Raw genomic sequence first — 20,803 nt, 5'->3', positions numbered from 1 at the left:
GAGCAAGTTGTTCAGTTTCCATGTAGTTGTGCGATTTTGAGTCACTTTCTTAATCGTGAGTTGTAATTTGATTTCACTGTGGTCTGAGAGACAGTTTGTTGTGATTTCCGTTCTTTTACATTTGCTGAGGAGTGTATTACTTCCAATTATGTGGTCAATTTTAGAATAAGTGCAATGTGGTGCTGAGAAGAATGTATATTCTGTTGATTTGGGGTGGAGAGTTCTGTAGATGTCTATTAGGTCCTCTTGGTCCAGAGCTGAGTTCAAGTCCTGAATATCCTTGTTTAACTTTCTGTCTTGTTGATCTGTCTAATATTGACAGGGGGGTGTTAAAATCTCCCATTATTATTGTGTGGGAGTCTTAGTCTCTTTGTAGGTCTCTAAGAACTTGCTTTATGAATCTGGGTTCTCCTGTATTTGGGGGCATATATATTTAGGATATTTAGCTCTTCCTGTTGAATTGATCCCATCAACATTATGTAATGCCCTTCTTTGTCTCTTTTGATCTTTGTTGGTTTAAAGTCTGTTTTATCAGAGACCAGGATTGCAACCCCTGCTTTTTTTTGGTTTCCACTTGCTTGGTAGATATTCCTCCATCCCTTTATTTTGAGCCTATGTATGTCTTTGCACGTGAGGTGGGTCGTCTGAATACAGCACACCAATGGGTCTTGACTCTTCATCCAATTTGCCAGTCTGTTTCTTTTAATTGGGGCATTTAGCTCATTTACATTTAAGGTTAATATTGTTATATGTGAATTTGATCCTGTCATTATGATGTTACTGGTTATTTCACCTGTTAATTGATGCAGTTTCTTCATAGCATCGATGGTCTTTACCATTTGGCATGTTTTTGCAGTGGCTGGTACCGGTTGTTCCTTTCCATGTTTAGTGCTTCCTTCAGGAGCTCTTGTAAGGTAGGCCTGGTGGTGACAAAAATCTCTCAGTGTTTGCTTGTCTGTAAAGGATTTTATTTCTCCTTCATTTATGAAGCTTAGTTTGGCTGGATATGAAATTCTATGTTGAAAATTTTTTTCTTTAAGAATGTTGAATATTGGCCTCCACTGTCTTCTGGCTTGTAGGGTTTCTGCCAAGAGATCTGCTGTTAGTCTGATGTGCTTCCCTTTGTGGGGAACCCGACCTTTGTCTCTGGCTGCCCTTAATATTTTTTCCTTCATTTCAACCTTGGTGAATCTGATGATTATGTGTCTTGGGGTTGCTCTTCTCACGAGTATCTTTGTGGTGTTCTCTGTATTTCCTGAATTTGAATGTTGGCCTGCCTTGCCAGGTTGGGGAAGTTCTCCTGGAAAATATCTTGAAGAGTGTTTTCTAACTTGGTTCCATTCTCCCCGTTACTTTCAGGTACACCAATCAAACGTAGATTTGATGTTTTCACATAGTGCCATATTTCTCGGAGGCTTTGTTGGTTTCTTTTCACTCTTTTTTCTCTAATCTTGTCTTCTCACTTTATTTCATTAATTTGATCTTCAATCACTGATATCCTTTCTTCCGCTTAATCAAATTGGCTATTCTATTGAAGCTCATGTATGCTTCACGAAGTTCTCATACTGTGGTTTTCAGCTCCATCAGGTCATTTAAGCTCTTCTCTACACTGGTTATTCTAGTTATCCATTCGTCTAACCTTTCTCCAAGGCTTTTAGCATCCTTGCGATGGGTTAGAACATGCTCCTTTAACTCAGAGAAGATTGCTATTACCAACCTTCTGAAGCCTACTTCTGTCAACTCGTCAAACTCATTCTCCATCCAGTTTTGTTCCATTGCTGCCAAGGAGTTGTATTCCTTTGGAGGAGAAGAGGTGTTCCAGTTTTTGAAATTTTCAGTCTTTCTTCTCTGGTTTCTCCCCATCTTTGTGGTTTTATCTACCTTTGGTCTTGAATGACGGTGACCTACATATGGGGTTTTGGTGTGGGTGTCCTTTTTGTTGCTATTGATGCTATTCCTTTCTGTTTGTTAGTTTTCCTTCTAACAGACAGGCCCCTCAGCTGCAGGTCTGTTGGAGTTTGCTGGAGGTCCACTCCAGACCCTGTTTGCCTGGGTATCACCAGCAAAGGCTGCAGAACAGCAAATATTGCTGCCGGATCCTTCCTCTGGAAGCTTCGTCCCAGAGAGGCACCCTATATGAGGTGCCTGTTGGCCCCTACTGGGAGGTATCTCCCAGTCAGGCTACCCAGGGGTCAGGGACCCACTTGAGGAGGCAGTCTGTCCATTATTGGAGCTTGAATGCCATGCTGGGAGAACCATTGCTCTCTTCAGAGCTATCAAGCAGGGATGTTTAAGTCTGGGGAAGTTGTCTGCTGCCTTTTGTTCAGATATGCCCTGCCCACAAAGGTGGAACCTAGAGAGGCGGTAGGCCTTGGTGAGCTGCGGTGGGCTCTGCCCAGTTCAAGATTCCCTGTCGCTTTGTTTACACTGTGAGCATGGAACTGGCTACTCAAGCCTCAGCAATGGTGGGTGCCCCTCCCCCTGCCAAACTCTAGCATCCCAGGTCAATCTCAGACTGCTACACTAGCAGCTAGCAAGGCTCCATGGGCTTCAGACCCACCAAGGCAGGCACATGAGGGAATCTCCTGGTCTGCTGGTTGTGAAGACCATGGGAAAAGTGCAGTATTTGGGCAGGAGTGTACCACTCCTCCAGGTATAGTCATTCACGGCTTCCCTTGGCTAGGAAAGGGATATCCCCTGACCCCTTGCACTTCCTGGGTAAGGTGATGCCCCGCCCTGCTTTGGCTCACCCTCCATGGGCTGCCTCCACTATCCAACCAGTCCCAATGAGATAAACAAGGTACCTCAGTTGGAAATGCAGAAATCACCCATCTTCTGCATAGATCTTGCTGGGAGCTGTAGACTGGAGCTGTTCCTATTTGGCCATCTTGGAAGTGACCTGGACTGTAATTTTATCAGGTGACCTCAGCCAATTGCAGCAGCTGTTACCTGTCAGAGGGGCTAGAGGTTTGGTGAGAGGAGTGGAAGAGGTGCAGTGGTGTGTTCATTCACTAGAAGCAAGTGGGAGAAGTTTTTGCCTCTTTGTACTTCATCTTCTCTCATCGATTCCTCAGAAACTGCAGTGCTGGCTGCAGGGTGCTGTGGAGCTGGCATGGCCCACACAGGCAACAGGACTAAGTAGAAAGAACACACAGCTTTGGGCGTCCATAGGTCTTACACCAACTGCTCTTGAAACATTTAGTCCTTGTGAGCATTTGATGATTTACTTGCCTTCAATTTTTCATGGATCTAATATTCTTTTTTAAAATAAAATATTTTAAACATTTGAAACATTATGGAGAATGGCATGGGAAATACCCACATATGCACCACCCAGCTTAACAAATGCTCTACTGTCATTTCTTACAATGGTCTCTTTGAAGAGCTCTTTTGTCTTTCAATGTATCTTCGTTGTTTGGCCCATATTATCCTTCATCATATGAAGACTTGGGTGGCTCCTGTGTCAGACTCTTGCTGTGTGTCACACCCTAATGAACTAGAACCTAAGATTACTGTGTATTGTACAACAGTACAATTATGTAATGTCAGGATCAAAGTCTGGCTTCCTGGGTTGGGCTCCAGCTGTAGAATAAGGCTGTTGATGTTTAATCAACTCTGTTTTTTTCACACAGCTTTTATGATGGTCGACAGCCTGTGCTGGCTATCACAGATCCTGACATGATCAAAACAGTGCTAGTGAAAGAATGTTATTCTGTCTTCACAAACCGGAGGGTAAGCATTCATGTGTTGAAATTAAAATACTGATTGATTGATTAAATTTATATTTTGAAATTCTTATATATTCATAGAGAGTTGCCTAAAAAATGTCCAGGAAGATTCCACGTCCACTTCATCCTGCCCACCCCCCAATGGTAACATCTTGCAATCTTGCATAACTATAAATACAGTATATTCACGTTACTATAGTACAGGAAATTGACATTGATACAGTTCACAGAGCTTATTCAGATTTCACCAGCTTTATGTGCCCTCATTTCTGTTCTATGCAAATTTATCACAATCATAGATTTGTGCAATGACCAGCATGATCAAGATGCAGAACCCATTTGTGTTCTATACAAATTTATCACATTAGTAGATTTGTGCAACGACCAGCATGATCAAGATGCAGATCCACTCTGTCTCCATGTGGCTCCCTCCTGCTATCCTACAGTCACAAGTCTTTTTCTCTGACAGGGTCCATATCAGTGCAAACTATTTTTTATTTTGAGGTGACCAATGTATAAATATTTCCTTTTCTGGATTGTACTTTTGGTGCCACATTTGAAAGTTCTTTGCCTAGCCCTCCTTCCTATATTGCTGTTTTTTTCTAAAAGTCATAAAGTTTAATGCTTTACTAAATGTAGCTCTATTATCAATTTTGTGTTATTTTTTGCATAAGGTATGAGATTTAGATCAAGGTTCATTTTTTTTTGTGGCGTATGGCTGTCCAATTCCTCCAACGCCATTTTTGGAAAGGTGGGCATATTGTTAAAAATCAACTGGGCATACTTCTTTGCGTCTCTCACGTACTACTGTGTGCCATTGATCACTGTGTTTATTATTCCACCAATACCACACTGTGTTGACTCTAGTAGCTGTACACTAACTCTTAACACCACGTAGAGTGATTCTTCCCACTTCTATTGACTTAGTTTTTTCAGATTTGTTTTAACTCTTCCTGGTCCTCTGCTTTTCCATAAAAATTCAGAATGAGTTTCTCAGTGTCTACAAATAAACGTGCTGTTATTTTGACAAGAATTGAATTAAATGTATAGATTAGTTTATGGAAAATGTGTATCTTTACTGTTTGATCTTTCAATTCATGAACATAGTATGCCTCTCTATTTCCTTAGATTTTCTTTTATTGCTTTTAACATTTTGTAGTTTTCAGCACAGAGATCCTGTACATGTTTCGTTAGATTTACAGCTAAATTATTTCATTTTTGTTGGAATGACTGTAAATGATATTATGTTTTTCTTGTATTTTCAGATATTGATTGTTGTTACATAGAAGTGTGCTTTGATTTTGTGTGTTGATCTGGTATCCTAGAACCTTGCAGAACTGACATAGTAGTTCTAGAAGTCTCTTTGTATATTCCTTGAGATTTTACACATTGTCAATTATGTCACTTGAAAATAGAGACAATTCTTTTATTTCCTTTCCAATCTGTATGCCTTTTATTTCTTTTCTCTTGTCTATTGCACTAGGTCTTCCCAGTATAATGTTGAGTAAATGTGGTGAATTTTTGAATTGTTCCTAATCTTAGGAGGGAAGCCTTCAGTCTTTCATCATTAAGCATCATTTAGATGAAGTGGGCTGTTTTTTTGTAGATTCTCTTTATCAAACTGAGGAATTTTCTCTCCCTAGTTTGCTGAGTTTTTATCATAAATGAATGTTGGAAGTACTCATTATAAAAACAAATATGGTTATGGAAGATGAAAGAAAGTTTCAAGCATGTTGGCTTGATATGCCAGTTCCAAGTTGGCAAAAATAATTATCTCTTTTTTCTTTCTATCCATGAAATAAAAAATTAAGAGACAAGAATGTTTTTGGAATTGCATTATTTCTTCAAAATATGTTCCTAGTTTTAAAGGTATTACCTACTATTTTTTTTAAAACCACCACATTGAGGCACCTCTTTTTCACCTTGCCCATGCTGTAGGAAAACATAAAGACAGCTCGTCTGAGGCAACATGCAATCCACCAAAGTCACCTGCTTGTCTGTCTCCACTCCCTCTCTACACTGCAGAAGTGCTAGGTCTTGATTCTCTCTATTCTACTGGAAGAACAAGTTCTCTACCATGTGGATAATTTGCATGTAAAAGGAGACTGGGATATAGAGGCTGGAGACCACATCAGGTGGCTGGGTCTCCTGAACACTGCCCCCCAAACGCCCCACACAAATACATCCCAGGACACTGGGCATCTGGGATAAATCTCTATTGAGCATCTAGCATAGGGCCCGTCACCCAGTAGACAGTCACTAAATAGTTGTTGAATATGTGATGCCTGTTTAACACATTTTCTACAACCATGGAGACCTCCACAACTAATGTAGGACAAAATGTTTCTGCTTTGAACTCTAGCCTTTTGGTCCAGTGGGATTTATGAAAAGTGCCATCTCTATAGCTGAGGACGAAGAATGGAAGAGAATACGGTCATTGCTGTCTCCAACCTTCACCAGTGGAAAACTCAAGGAGGTATGAAAATAACATGAGTTTTAATAAGAAACTTAAAGAATGAATCTGGTGGGGACAGGTAGAAAATAAGATCACAGTCCCTTTCCAAGGGGTAGTCCACTGAATTTCAGCTGCCTAAAAATGGTCTTTTATCTTTATGTACAGAAAAGACATCACAAAATTCATTATAAAATGTCACTTACTGCTCCATGCTGGGGAAAGCCAGATTCTTCTGGGACTAGAGTCTGCACATTTAACTATGGGTGGTGTTGTGTTTTGTGCTTAGATGGTCCCTATCATTGCCCAGTATGGAGATGTGTTGGTGAGAAATCTGAGGCAAGAAGCAGAGACAGGCAAGCCTGTCACCTTGAAAGAGTAAGTAGAAGCACAGCCATGGGGTTCTGAGCTGTCATGAACCCCCTCCACCTGCCTGCCATGGAGCTGATAGTCCTGCTGTTGGGTTATTCCAGTGACCAGACAAAAGGAGGGCTGTGGTAATGCAACTTCAATGGGTCTCCCAAGATGGGGCAGCTCCGACGAGGAGGTGGGGCAGCTGGAGGAAAAGGATCTTCTCCCCTGTGCACAGGGGCCAGCGTTTACATCTCCGTTAAATTGTCACCTTGGATATTCTGGAAGACTAAATACATCCTTTAGGGGGAAAAGTGTGATTGTATCAGAGTTTTAAGCATGGAGTGTATGGGATGGTGGAAGGGGAAGGCACTTGTTATCTGTTGGTTGGCAGTGAGTAGGGTGGGAAAGTTATAATGGAGAACTTAGAATAACTTTGATCATTTCATGTTTTTTTCCTGAGGATATCAGTAGAATACCAAATATTAAAATTCCTACCATTTCTTTTTCTTCCAGTCTCAAAGAGAGAGGGTGGTAAAAATGCTGTAGGTAGGGCAAGCCTATTATTTGCTGTCTACACTTATGCAGGAACAACAGGTGTAATCTGAGCCTGTCCTGGGCAGACCGGGGATATGTGGTCACTCAGTATAGAAATTTCCAAATCAAATTTTGAGATATATTTTTTTTAACCAGGACATTATTGGTCATTATATTTTACAAAAACAATTCTGCCATCAGGGCAACTTCCGCTCACCACAGCTGGGGATAGTGGAATTTTCCAAAGCTTGAGCAGGGAGTATAGAGAATAAGGATGATATTTCTAGGAGCTCAGAACAGGGTACTGTTGCTTTGTAAAGTGCTGAAGAGGAATCAGCTCTGGGCACAGAGTCTGTAGTCAGTCAATGTCACCTGTCTTGAGCCCCTTAGGAAGAGTTAATTATTCTACTCTTGTTCTGCTGAAGCACAGAGCTTACCCATCTTGTATCATCCACAATCAACACATGCTACTGTGGTTGTATGATAGTGGGTCTCTGTATTCCTATGATGGGCTCCTTGATCTCAGAGGTAAGACTAATTCAGTTCAGTGTCTCCATCACCCCCAGCGGAGAGCCAGCTGCATCACTGGCACCCGATAACACCTTCTGATGGAGTGTGATGGGAGGTGATCCAGTAGATCTGAGAGTCTGTGGCTCTTTATCTGTCTTGACTGGACAAGTGGGTTTCCTGTTACACGTATAGTGGAAGGATGGTAAAGAGGTGCTGATTTTAATTTTCCACGTCTTTCTCCACTCAGCGTTTTTGGGGCCTACAGCATGGATGTGATCACTAGCACATCATTTGGAGTGAACATCGACTCTCTCAACAATCCACAAGACCCCTTTGTGGAAAACACCAAGAAGCTTTTAAGATTTGATTTCTTAGATCCATTCTTTCTCTCAATAAGTATGTGACTACTATTTCCTTTTCTCTCTCTCTCTTAAAAATAACTGCTTTATTGAGATATAAATCACCACATAATTCATCCACTTAAAATGTACAGTTCAGTGATTTGTAGTACATTTGAAGATATGCGTGACCATTATCATTTTAAACTTTAAAACTTTTTTTGTCAGTCTAGAGACCTCATACATTTTTAGCTATCAGCCCCCTGTCACAAACCCTGTCATCAAATGCAACCACTAATCAACTTTCTGCCTCTATGGATTTGCCTATTCTGGACGCTTCATAGAAATGATATTAATTTGTCAGGGTTTTTTATTCTCTAGTTCATGAATTTGTACTTTAGTCTGTATCATTTTCTTTCTTCTGCTGGCTTCAGGCTTAGTTTGCCCTTCTTCGTTTACTATGTTGTGGCATGAATATAGATTATTGATTTGTGATTTTTTGTTCTTCTAAATTTAGACATCACAGCTATAAATTTCCCTCTGGGCACTTCCTTTGCTAAATCCCATGAGATTGTGGCCTATCACATCTTAATTTTTGTTCACCTCAAAACAGTTTCTATTTGCCCTTTTGGTTTCTACTTTGACTCATCGGTTACTTAAATGTTTATTATTTAACTTCCACATATGTGTGAGTTTCCCAATTTTCTTTCCCTTATTGATTTTAGCTGTATTCCATGATAGGTGACAGAGATATGCTGTGTTATTTCTATCTTGACTACCTACTATTTCTTGAACAACGAGATTAATTTTGAGCTTCAGATTATGATTTGGGTTATTCTAGGAGACTCTAGTCCAATAGATAAAGGCAAAGAGATTAGGGCACTGAATTTTGTTCCTTTAATCATTCAAAAGATGCACAAGGGGCTGCTGATCTCACTGCTGTAGTGGTGATACATAGGTGATACATAGGTGATACAATGGCATAGGTCCCTATGCATAGACCTGCCCTTGCTCAGCCACTGGTCTGAAAGAGGGGCAAAAGTCATAGAAGGAATGGCTTCCAGTTGAGAACCTTTATGTCTTTTACTCTTCTGGTTGGTAGAGAAAACCAGAATTGTTCCAGGTAAATTTTGCACTTTCACAATGAATTTCTTTTTCTGTTTTTGTTTTGTTTTTCCTACAGTAGTCTTTCCATTCCTCACCCCAATTCTTGAAGTATTAAATATCTCTGTGTTTCCAAGAGAAGTTACAAGTTTTTTAAGAAAATCTGTAAAAAGGATGAAAGAAAGTCGCCTCAAAGATACACAAAAGGTAAAATCTGGTGGTAGTTATAGGAGGATGTTTAGTTTTTCATAATTTTTTTTCTTTTTTTTATTATTATTATACTTTAAGTTTTAGGGTGCATGTGCACAATGTGCAGGTTTGTTACACATGTATCCGTGTGCCATGTTGGTGTGCTGCATCCATTAACTGGTCATTTAGCATTAGGTATATCTCCTAATGCTGTCTCTCCCCACTCCCCCCACCCCACAACAGTCCCCATAGTGTGATGTTCCCCTTCCTGTGTCCATGTGTTCTCATTGTTCAATTCCCACCTATGAGTGAGAACATACAGTGTTTGGTTTCTTGTCCTTGCGATAGTTTACTGAGAATGATGTTTTCCAGTTTCATCCATGTCCCTACAAAGAACATGAACTCATCATTTTTTATGGCTTCATAGTATTCCATGGTGTATACGTGCCACATTTTCTTAATCCAGTCTACTGTTGTTGGACATTTGTGTTGGTTCCAAGTCTTTGCTATTGTGAATAGTGCTGCAATAAACATACGTGTGCATGTGTCTTTATAGCAGCATGATTTATAGTCCTTTGGGTATATACCCAGTAATGGGATGGCTGGGTCAAATGGTATTTCTAGTTCTAGATCCCTGAGGAATCGCCACACTGACTTCCACAATGGTTGAACTAGTTTGCATCCCACCAACAGTGCAAAAGTGTTCCTATTTCTCCACATCCTTTCCAGTACCTGTTGTTTCCTGACTTTTTAATGATGGCCATTCTAACTGGTGTGAGATGGTATCTCATTGTGGTTTTGATTTGCATTTCTCTGATGGCCAGTGATGATGAGCATTTTTGCATGTGTCTTTTGGCTGCATAAATGTCTTCTTTCGAGAAGTGTCTGTTCATGTCCTTCACCCACTTTTTGATGGAGTTGTTTGTTTTTTTCTTGTAAATTTGAGTTCATTGTAGATTCTGGATATTAGCCCTTTGTCAGATGAGTAGGTTGTGAAAATTTTCTCCCATTCTGTAGGTTGCCTGTTCACTCTGATGGTAGTTTCTTTTGCTGTGCAGAAGCTCTTTAGTTTAATTAGATCCCATTTGTCAGTTTTGGCTTTTGTTGCCATTGCTTTTGGTGTTTTAGACATGAAGTCCTTGCCCATGCCTATGTCCTGAATGGTATTGCCTAGGTTTTATTCTAGGGTTTTTATGGTTTTAGGTCTAAAATGTAAGTCTTTAATCCATCTTGAATTAATTTTTATATAAGGTGTAAGGAAGGGATCCAGTTACAGCTTTCTACATATGGCTAGCCAGTTTTCTCAGCAGCATTTATTAAATAGGGAATCCTTTTCCCATTGCTTGTTTTTGTCAGGTTTGTCAAAGATCAGATAGTTGTAGATATGTGGCATTATTTCTGAGGGCTCTGTTCTGTTCCATTGATCTATGTCTCTGTTGTGGTACCAGTACCATGCTGTTTTGGTTACTGTAGCCTTGTAGTATAGTTTGAAGTCAGATAGCGTGATGCCTCCAGCTTTGTTCTTTTTTTAGATTATATACATATGATCGGTGTAGTTGCCTGTGTGTTTTTAAAGAATGCTTTTAACGTGAAGACTACTCATGTTTAGGGCAAGAGAATTCATTTTATAGAAATGCAGAAAGTGTAGTTTGGGGAAGGAGATATGAGAATGAGTCAGAGACAGCACATAAAATTTGGTATCAGACACAACAATTAGTATGCCATGGCAAAAATTTTATTGAGATAAAACTTTACCACTTTACTTCCCTTCAGTAAATTGTCAGAGGATAAACATTACTGTTTGGAAATATATTTTACTGATATTATGCTTTCCCCATATCATAGATTGGTGAAGACTCTTTTCAAGTACAAAACTGTTATTTTACACATTCTCCAATGAAAGTCCCTATCAGGCCACCTGCTGAAGTGTAGCGTGTGTTAAATTTGAACCATCTCACATGATAGCCAGATTTGTTTCAGGAAAACATCTTGCTTTCCAAGGATTTAGAAGGGTATTTTTTTCACTGGTGACTCAGGCAACATGCTTCAGATTTCTGGTCTTCAAGGAGCCATATTCTCAGAAAGGAGATCAAGGACCGCACTTGTGATTTACTTCTGACTTCAGGAGCCACTTTCTGTCAATGAAATTTCTTTTTTTGCTTCTAGCACCGAGTGGATTTCCTTCAGCTGATGATTGACTCTCAGAATTCGAAAGAAACTGAGTCCCACAAAGGTAACCAGAGTGCTTCTGAGGGCTACTTGTGGGGCACTCAGAGGGAAGGCCTTCTTCTGAAAATGTGCAGGAAATATTCCAGGAAGATGAGAATTTCTGCCAATAGCAGAGCGACACATGTTTGGATGTTATAAGTGGTAGCTGGAGGCATTTTCTAGAGGCATACAGGCATAGATATCCATGTTCTAAGATTAAGGGGCAACTCTAAGTAAACCTGCCATGCTAGAAAGTCAGTCCGCAGTCTGTGGATCACCTACATCAGATCAAATGCCAGTTCTCAGCCTCCTTCAGATCCACTGAATCAAAATTTCTGCCTGGAAATTTATTAGGTTGCTGCAAAAGTAATTGCGGATTTTTCCATTACTTTTAATTGCCAAAAAAAAGAAAACCGCAATTAAAAGTAATGGCAAAAACCACAATAACTTTTGCAGCTACCTAATACATCTAACATCCAATCAGGAGCCACACTCTTACAATAAGGGTGATTTTAGCTGGCAGTACTTGTTGAAAGTGTGTCACCAGGTTAATCTACTGCAAAGTTATTTTCCCCTTTGGAATGGATTAGTAACTTGTGGGGAAAACCTCTGAGACCGTGTAAATATCCTCTTTGTCTTCCATGTTTCACCTACGAGTTTTACAACCATGTATGTTTTTTACTGAAGTCACTACTACTATGACAGTGGCAAAATGATGACCATGGTCAATTCAAAGCCACCAAGACTTGGCAACCATCTAACAAAATTCCTGAATATTTAACTATTGGTTCTAGAGAGCAGGACTGGGCTGACTCCAGCATACTGCTTTAAAAATATCCATGTCTACATCTACTTTTGTCTGTATGTCTATGTATCTATCTGTGTGCTATCTAGCTATGTATGTATGTATGTATGTATGTATGTATGTATGTATCTATCTATCTATCTATCTATCATCTATCATCTAGCTATCATTTATCCATCTATCTTCTATCTACTTATCTATTATCTATCTATCATCTATCTATTCATCTATCTGTCCCAATATAACTTGCTGTGATAAAGGAAATAGTCTATTGTTTTACTGTTTCATACAGAAATCACTAGACACATATGGCTATTGGGCAATGGATATGTGGCTAGTGCCACTGAAGATCAATTTTAAATGGTATTTCAGTTTAATTTAATAAAATTTGATTTTAAATAGCCACTAGTGGATAGTGGCTACCATATTGGACAGCAGAGCTCTAAAGTTTGAGATTATAGTTCAATTTCATATCAGTATCATCAGGTTCATGATAATTGAATACAATGATTAGGTAGTTGAATTTACCTATAACTGCATCACAGAAGTCTTCACTGGTAAATCACAGCTCTGTTGTCATTTCTCACACTCCTTTCATATTGGTTTTGGTTGTGAATTACATGGTTGGAGCAGGCATCATATTTGTTTCTATGTTCCAGTTCTCTAAAGGTCCTAATCCAGTCCTGATCAAACAGACCAGTGATGGACCATCCTGAGCTTCTCTCAGGAGAAAAAGCAAGAGGGGCCCAACTTGTAATCATAGCAGCTTATGCTATTTTAATGCCGTCCATCAGACTACAATCAGTCACCACTCATCTAACTTTTTGTCCATCTCTCATTCTTGTACATCCTGAGATAGTCAATTCTGAGAACTGTAGCCTAGATCTATCACCTGATGCCTCTCAAAGATATAATCCATGCTTCTCAAGCTAGGCTATGCACACAAATCACTGCATCTTGTGAAAGTTCAGATTTTGAATCAGTAGTTCAAGGGTGGGGTTTGAGATTTTGCATTTCTAATGAGCTCTCAGATGCTTCTGACCCATGGACCACACTTTGAGTACCAAGAAGTGGTCTGTAGTCCAATATTGGTCCCTAGGTTCCCTCAAACATATCTATGGGAAACATCCTTTAATTTTTCCCTACATTTAACCATTAGTGTTGCAAATTCTTTCAAAGTTTGTCAAGGTATATTGTAGCTAAAATAAATTACATTTTTCTTGGGGGAGAGGACTACCTCACATTAACTTACAATAAAGTACTTTTAGGATCATTCAAGGAACATGCCCATAACACTGAGTATGTTATGCGGAAATGCTCTCTCTGGAAATTACACAGTAGTGCAAGTGGCGGGGATGGCATGAGGAGGAGTGGATGGCCCACATTCTCGAAGACCTTGGGGAAAACTGGATTAAAATGATTTGCCTTGTTCTGGTTCTGTAAGATACACATCAGAGTGAAACCACCCCCAGTGTGCCTCTGAATTGCTTTTCTATTTTTTCCCCCTGGGGATTTGAAAGTTTCACTTCGATTTCTCTTCATATAAACTGTGATGCCCTACATTGATCTGATTTACCTAAAATGTCTTTCTTCTCCTTTCAGCTCTGTCTGATCTGGAGCTCGTGGCCCAATCAATTATCTTTATTTTTGCTGGCTATGAAACCACGAGCAGTGTTCTCTCCTTCATTATGTATGAACTGGCCACTCACCCTGATGTCCAGCAGAAACTGCAGGAGGAAATTGATGCCGTTTTACCCAATAAGGTGAGTGGATGATACATGGAGAAGGAGGGAGGAGGTGAAACCTTAGCAAAAATGCCTCCTCACCACTTCCCAGGAGAATTTTTATAAAAAGCATAATCACTGATTCTTTCACTGACTCTATGTAGGAAGGCTCTGAAAAGAAAAAGAAAGAAACATAACGAATGGTTGCTACTGGCAGAAGCATAAGATCTTTGTAAAATAGTGCTGGCCCTGGTTCATCTGCTTTCTGTTACCACAATAATGCTAAGTAAAAAACCTCCAAAAACCTCAGTGGCATCTAATAATAAGCATTTATTGCTCACCCTCATTTCACATTGGTTTTGGTTGTGAATTACATGTTTGCAGCAGGCACCATAGTGGTGTGTGATGTTCCCTTAGCTGTATCCACATATGGACACAGGAATTTGCTCTTTTTATCTGTTTTTACTTTCTTGGTTACAGACATGTGACCTTTTTTTGAAAGGTAACAATCACTTTCTCATATGTTATTTGATGCTAGTGGTCATAGCCTATTAGTCACATTTGTTTCCATGAGAAAGAAAAACCACTACATGGTTATGCTAAGGATTTCAGTCCCTGGGGTGAGAGCTGTCTCAAATATCTCCCCACTTCATAACTCCTCCACACATCTCAGTGGACCATTGAGCACATCAATGGGCATGACAATTATTAAAACGCTTTATATATATATATATATATATACACACATACACACACACACACACACATATATATATATATAATACAAATCCTGCTTTGTAACTCTTTTTGTTTGTATATATAACAAAAAGAGTTACCAAGCAGGACTTCGCAACCAATAATCCTTGCGTGGCAGAGATAATTTGCTTTGTTTTTTTTGGTTTGAGCACATTTGTATAAACACATACACAAGGCAAACACCAAAAATATTCCATGAATTGACTGTAAATATTTCTTTTTTTATTGTTATATTTTAAGTTCTGGGGTACATGTGCTGAATGTGCATGTTTGTTACATAGGTATACATGTGCCATGGTGGTTTGCTGCACCCATCAACTCATCAGCTACATTAGGTATTTCTCTTAATGCTATACCTCCTCTAGTCCCCCATCTCCCAACAGGCCCTGGTGTGTGATGTTCTCCTCCCTGTGTCCACACATCAACACAGGAATTTGCTCTTTTTATCTGTTTTTACTTTCTTGATTACAGACCTGTGACCTGCTTTGGAAAGGCAACAATCACTTTCTCATATTTTTTTGATCTTAGTGGTCATAGCCTATTAGTCACATTTGTTTCCATGAGAAAAAAAAAACCACTACAAGGTTATGCTAAGGATTTCAGTCCCTGGGGTGAGAGCCGTCCCAAATGTTTCCCATGTTCATAACTCCTCCACACATCTCAGTGGGCCATTGAGCACATCAATGGGCATGACAGTTATTAAAACACTTTATAAATGCTTCGATCCTTTGCCAGTATGAGTTAGTCTCTGGAGCTCCTAATACTTCATTAGTACTGCATGGACTGAGTTAAAAGTTAATTCGAAATCTCAATTTATCCAAATCTGTTTCTTTCTTTCCAGGCACCACCCACCTATGATACTGTGCTACAGATGGAGTATCTTGACATGGTGGTGAATGAAACGCTCAGATTATTCCCAATTGCTATGAGACTTGAGAGGGTCTGCAAAAAAGATGTTGAAATCAATGGGATGTTCATTCCCAAAGGGGTGGTGGTGATGATTCCAAGCTATGTTCTTCACCATGACCCAAAGTATTGGACAGAGCCTGGGAAGTTCCTACCTGAAAGGTACAAGGTCCCTGGGAAGGGAGCCCTCCCTGAACCAGCCTGGTTCAAGCATATTCTGCCTCTCTTAATCTACAGGACAGTCATGTGGTTGTATAATTATTTGCTTGTTTTTTATATTTAGAGATTTTTTAAATCATCAAATTGATTATTGTCACACTTTACAAACCATAGACTAGAAAAAAGAAAACTACAGCCATCCACAGTCCCAACAACTTACGATGAAGGTCATCAGTTATGTCCTTATGGGTCATAAGTGTCCAAAATGTAAGGACTCTTAAAAACACATGATCACAATGCTATTATTACGTCCCTCAAATGAATATTTTTTCATAAATATAATCAAATATTTAGGAATAAAATTTGAATAAAAAACATGCATCTAATCTTCAAAGAATTTTATAGCTTAGTGGAACAGATAGACAAAGAAAGCAGTGATGATACTGCATTGCATCGGTACAGTAGCATCATATGTCTGTGTAAATTATCTGACTTCAACTATTCTATGGAGGTGTAGGGGAGAAAGAGGGAGAGATGGAGAGAACAAGAAGGAGGAGAAGGAGGGATAAGACAAGGTAAGGACAAGGAGGAGAATTAGAAAAACAAGAGAGGAGATGAGAAGGAAAATGCAAAATAACAATTTTGAAATAGTGCAAGACAATATCCCCTTCTCCTTCCTCATGGCCAATGTAAGTGTGACTTGAGGCAGGAACCTACTTTTCTGTCAGTCAGTCTCATCACTTATGTGCCTTTTATAGTGTGAACACATCACCACCCTGAATATAATTTCAGTGTTTAGAAATAAGTATTCTTTGCAACACTATTTATCTCATCTCAACAAGACTGAAAGCTCCTATAGTGTAAGGAGAGTAGAAATGATCTGTACCTTACAATTCTCATAGCAAAATAAGCATAGCAGGATTTCAATGACCAGTCCACAAAAGTATCCTGTGTACTACTAGTTGAGGGGTGGCCCCTAAGTAAGAAACCTTACATGTAACTCTTAGGGGTATTATGTCATTAACTTTTTAAAAATCTGTCAATGTGGAACCAGATTCAGCAAGAAGAACAAGGACAGCATAGATCCTTACATATACACACCCTTTGGAACTGGACCCAGAAACTGCATTGGCATGAGGTTTGCTCTCATGAACATGAAACTTGCTCTAATCAGAGTCCTTCAGAACTTCTCCTTCAAACCTTGTAAAGAAACACAGGTTAGTCAATTTTCTATAAAAATAATGTTTTATTAAGAATTCTTTTAACTGAGGGGTCTGTATTTTTTAAAAAGAATATGCTCGTTTAATCTTTTACTAATTTGTTCTATGGGCCAAAGAATCAATTTGGACCCATCTATGATCTTTCAGGGTGCTTCACTTCTGGAGTTCGAAACCTGTAGCATTAAAAACATCATGTAAAGTCCATGTAGATTAACATGGCATGATTATCTGCAGTCTCCTTGAACTTGAGCAAAGTTTACGTTCAGTTTCAAGTTGATTGGAAAGATGGGGAAGTATTTTGCACAGTCATGAAGTGTAATGATTACCTTGTTGTGACTTTTGAATGCTGCTCTCCCCAACCAGAACTCGCAGAAGCTCTCTCATGAGAGTGGCTCCCAACCACTAGCTGTACATTGGAATCACCAGGGAGCTTTAAAAATTCATGATGCCTGGGATATCACAGAAATTCTAAACTAATTTGCCCAGAGTGTAGCTTTAAAAGCTCCCCCATTGCTTCTCATGTGAAGCCAAGGTTGAGAATGACTAATTAAGGCATTTCTGGTGGATATGAAGGACTACCACAGTCTAAGGCCATTCTGACTGACCTCACCTTCCAGGTGCCTAGCTCCATCCAGCTGGGCTCCTTTTCAACCCAATTAAAACTCTATTAATGTTGTTCCATTTCTCCTCATTTTGTTCTTATCTTTCAAGTCCTAGTTCAATTCCCAAGCCCCTCCAAAGTGTCTTCTCCTCCTAATCCAAGGCCCATTTACTTCTCTGCTCTGTTATTGGATACTGGAGGCTATTATCATATAATTTCACAATTTGCCATTGAATCATTGAGTTTTATTCTCTATATTTTCTCTGTATCTAAGAATGTCTTCCCCCCTCCATTAACAATATCCTCTTATTTTATTCTTTTTTAAAATATCCCAGTGGTGCCTTGCAAGGGACTGTATCTAATGCAAGCCTTTGGTAAATGTTTAGGGAGTGATGTGCAGTTGATGGCTTGCATACATATATTAAGCTATTTAATGTGAACCTTTAAACAAATGCCATTCCTGCATATGCATGTGTGTGTGTGCATGCACATGTGGGCATGCATGTCTGTCTGCAGTGAAAATATATTCAGGGTTTTTGAAAATTTTTAAATAATAGAGTGTTATATTTATAGAAAGATTTGAAATATTTTCTCTGAAGAAGTTAAAGAACAGACATCATTGATTCATATTAAACAAGACCCTATAAATCTTACTTCTAGGTCTCATGTATTTATTATTCAACTCCACCCCTGAAGTAGGCTTTCTATATTGGAGAGGAAGAAGATAGAAATAGTTTCCATATTATTTCCATATTCCATATTATTTGTGGCTTTAGGCCAGCAGCGTAGCTATCTTATATGTGCTCAGACAGGGGACTCAGCCCTGAATGAAAGAGGTCCTCTGGCACACCTGGGATGGGGAAGGTACTCCTTGGTAAGCTCCCAACCTGGCACTTCTTGATCTCCTTGGCAATTTTCTTGCCAATTACTCCATGGAGATCAGAATATCACTCTGTTGTGTCCCCTCAACATGGAAGGAGTGTCTCAATAAGAATGGGGCTGAAAGTTGAGTCCAAACACTGTAGGAATTGAGAGGTTCCCCACTTGCAATACCCTTGGAAGCCAAGAGGAGATGTTAAAAAATAAAATGATAATGCTTCCTGAAGGTGTCTTCCCATCTTTACACTGGATGGGTTCAATTGGGAGGAATTACTGGACTCTGGAAGTTGAAGACTGTCCATATAATTAAAATGTACAATAACTACTCAGGATTACCTTGCAAGTTTCAACATACACAAAATTAACTTTATATGACTCTTCAAAAATAGTTTGCCATCATACCTAATAATCTGGTTTAAATTTTAAAAACTCATCCATTTTACCTAAAATTTAAATCAAAAAAGAACACAGGTTCCCATGAATTTGTCTCAGGCCTGGCACAGAATAGTACTCCACAAATATTTTGTTAAATGATAGATGATGAATGCTCTCACTATCCAATCCTCACACATCTTATAGACTAAGTATAAAGAATCCAAGATTTATAGTGCTAAAAGTAGTTTTTATATGTTTACAAAGCACTATTGTCATTACTGCATTTTTTGCCCATTACTCCGTGGAGATCAGAATATCACTCTGTTGTGTCCCCTCAACACTGAAGGAGTGTCTCACTCACTTTGATGCTATACTTTCTACTTTTGTTTATTTAATGCTTCTCAATATGCTTGTTTAACTGTTGCAGATCCCCCTGAAATTACACTCAGGAGGACTTCTTCAACCAGAAAAACCCATTGTTCTAAAGGTTGAGTCAAGGGATGGCACCGTTTAAGTGGAGCCTGAATTTTCCTAAGGACTTCTGCTTTGCTCTTCAAGAAATCTGTGCCTGAGAACACAAGAGACCTCAAATTACTTTGTGAATAGAACTCTGAAATGAAGATGGGCTTCATCCAATGGACTGCATAAATAACCGGGGATTCTGTATATGCATTGAGCTCTCTCACTGTCTGTGTAGAGTGTTATACCTGGGAATATAAAGGAGGTGACCAAATCAGTGCGAGGAGGTAGATTTGGCTCCTCTGCTTCTCATGGGACTATTTCCACCACCCCCAGTTAGCACCATTAACTCCTCCTGAGCTCTGATAAGAGAATCAACATTTCTCAATAATTTCATCCACAATTATTAATGAAAATAAGAATTATTTTGATGGCTCTAACAATGACATTTATATCACATTTTCTCTGGAGTATTCCATAATAAGTTTTATATTAAATCAACAAAGACCACTTTACAAAAGTATTATCAGATGCTTTCCTGCACATTAAGGAGAAATCTATAGAACTGAATGAGAACCAACAAGTAAATATTTTTGGTCATTGTAATCACTGTTGGTGTGGGGCCTTTGTCAGAACTAGAATTTGATTACTAACACAGGTGAAAGTTAATCCACTGTGACTTTGCCCATTGTTTAGAAGGAATATTCATAGTTTAATTATGCCTTTTTTGATCAGGCACAGTCGCTCACACCTGTAATCCCAGCACTTTGGGAGGCTGAACCGGGCGGATCACCTGAGGTCAGGAGTTCAAGACCAGCCTGGCCAACATGGTGAAACCCCATCTCTACTAAAAATACAAATATTAACTAGGCGTGGTGGCACACACCTGTAATCTCACTACACAGGAGGCTGAGGCAGGAGAATCACTTGAACCTGGGAGGCGGATGTTGAAGTGAGCTGAGATTGCACCACTGCACTCCAGTCTGGGTGACAGAGTGAGACTCAGTCTCAAAAAAAATATATATGCCTTTTTGAAGAACATATATTTTGTAACAAAGAACTGAAGCCCTTATTATATTATTAGTTTTGATTTAATGTTTTCAGCCCATCTCCTTTGATATTTCTGGGAGACAGAAAACATGTTTCCCTACACCTCTTGCATTCCATCCTCAACACCCAACTGTCTCGATGCAATAAACACTTAATAAAAAACAGTCTAGTGGTCAATTGATTGAGCAACAAGGCTAAAAGCACTCATTCCTTTTCTTTTCTGAATTCTTCCTTTATTTTCCCTTCTTGAATAATTTAGTCCTAAAGTCATTAGGTGGGTGGCAGCCATATGGTGGCCACACATTAAGGAAGAGAAGAGAGAGTCATGGTGGCTCTAAGTCAGAGACCAAGTAGGGTGAGGACCAAGTAGGTGTTCATGTGGAGAGACATCCTGGCCTGGGTGTGGGAATCCAAGAAAGCAGAGAAGGGGTCGACACAGAGGGGTGGCTTGC

At 39.4% G+C, this 20,803-nt stretch overlaps 1 protein-coding gene across 3 annotated transcripts in view; it reads left to right on the top strand.

Annotated features, from left to right (window-relative positions):
• LOC100593175 (cytochrome P450 3A4) overlaps positions 1 to 20,540 on the top strand; it is a 31,125-nt gene extending 10,585 nt beyond the window's left edge. Inside the window, exons 4-13 of one of the 3 annotated variants that reach the window (XM_012496486.2) lie at positions 3,633 to 3,732; positions 6,091 to 6,204; positions 6,470 to 6,558; positions 7,826 to 7,974; positions 9,103 to 9,227; positions 11,376 to 11,442; positions 13,825 to 13,985; positions 15,544 to 15,770; positions 16,822 to 16,984; positions 19,270 to 20,540. In XM_012496486.2, the coding sequence (XP_012351940.1) occupies positions 3,633 to 3,732; positions 6,091 to 6,204; positions 6,470 to 6,558; positions 7,826 to 7,974; positions 9,103 to 9,227; positions 11,376 to 11,442; positions 13,825 to 13,985; positions 15,544 to 15,770; positions 16,822 to 16,984; positions 19,270 to 19,356 (1,282 nt within the window). In that variant the 3' untranslated portion in view covers positions 19,357 to 20,540. Of the gene's footprint in view, positions 1 to 3,632; positions 3,733 to 6,090; positions 6,205 to 6,469; positions 6,559 to 7,825; positions 7,975 to 9,099; positions 9,228 to 11,375; positions 11,443 to 13,824; positions 13,986 to 15,543; positions 15,771 to 16,821; positions 16,985 to 19,269 lie in introns of all 3 variants that reach the window. The other 2 variants (XM_030796958.1, XM_004090903.3) reach the window with 2 other exon arrangements.
• Positions 20,541 to 20,803: the final 263 nt, after the last annotated feature.

The sequence above is a fragment of the Nomascus leucogenys genome, chromosome 17 (genome assembly GCF_006542625.1).
Source record: "Nomascus leucogenys isolate Asia chromosome 17, Asia_NLE_v1, whole genome shotgun sequence".
Classification (NCBI taxonomy): Eukaryota; Metazoa; Chordata; class Mammalia; order Primates; family Hylobatidae; genus Nomascus; species Nomascus leucogenys.
This window is presented reverse-complemented; position numbering and strand designations above follow the sequence as displayed.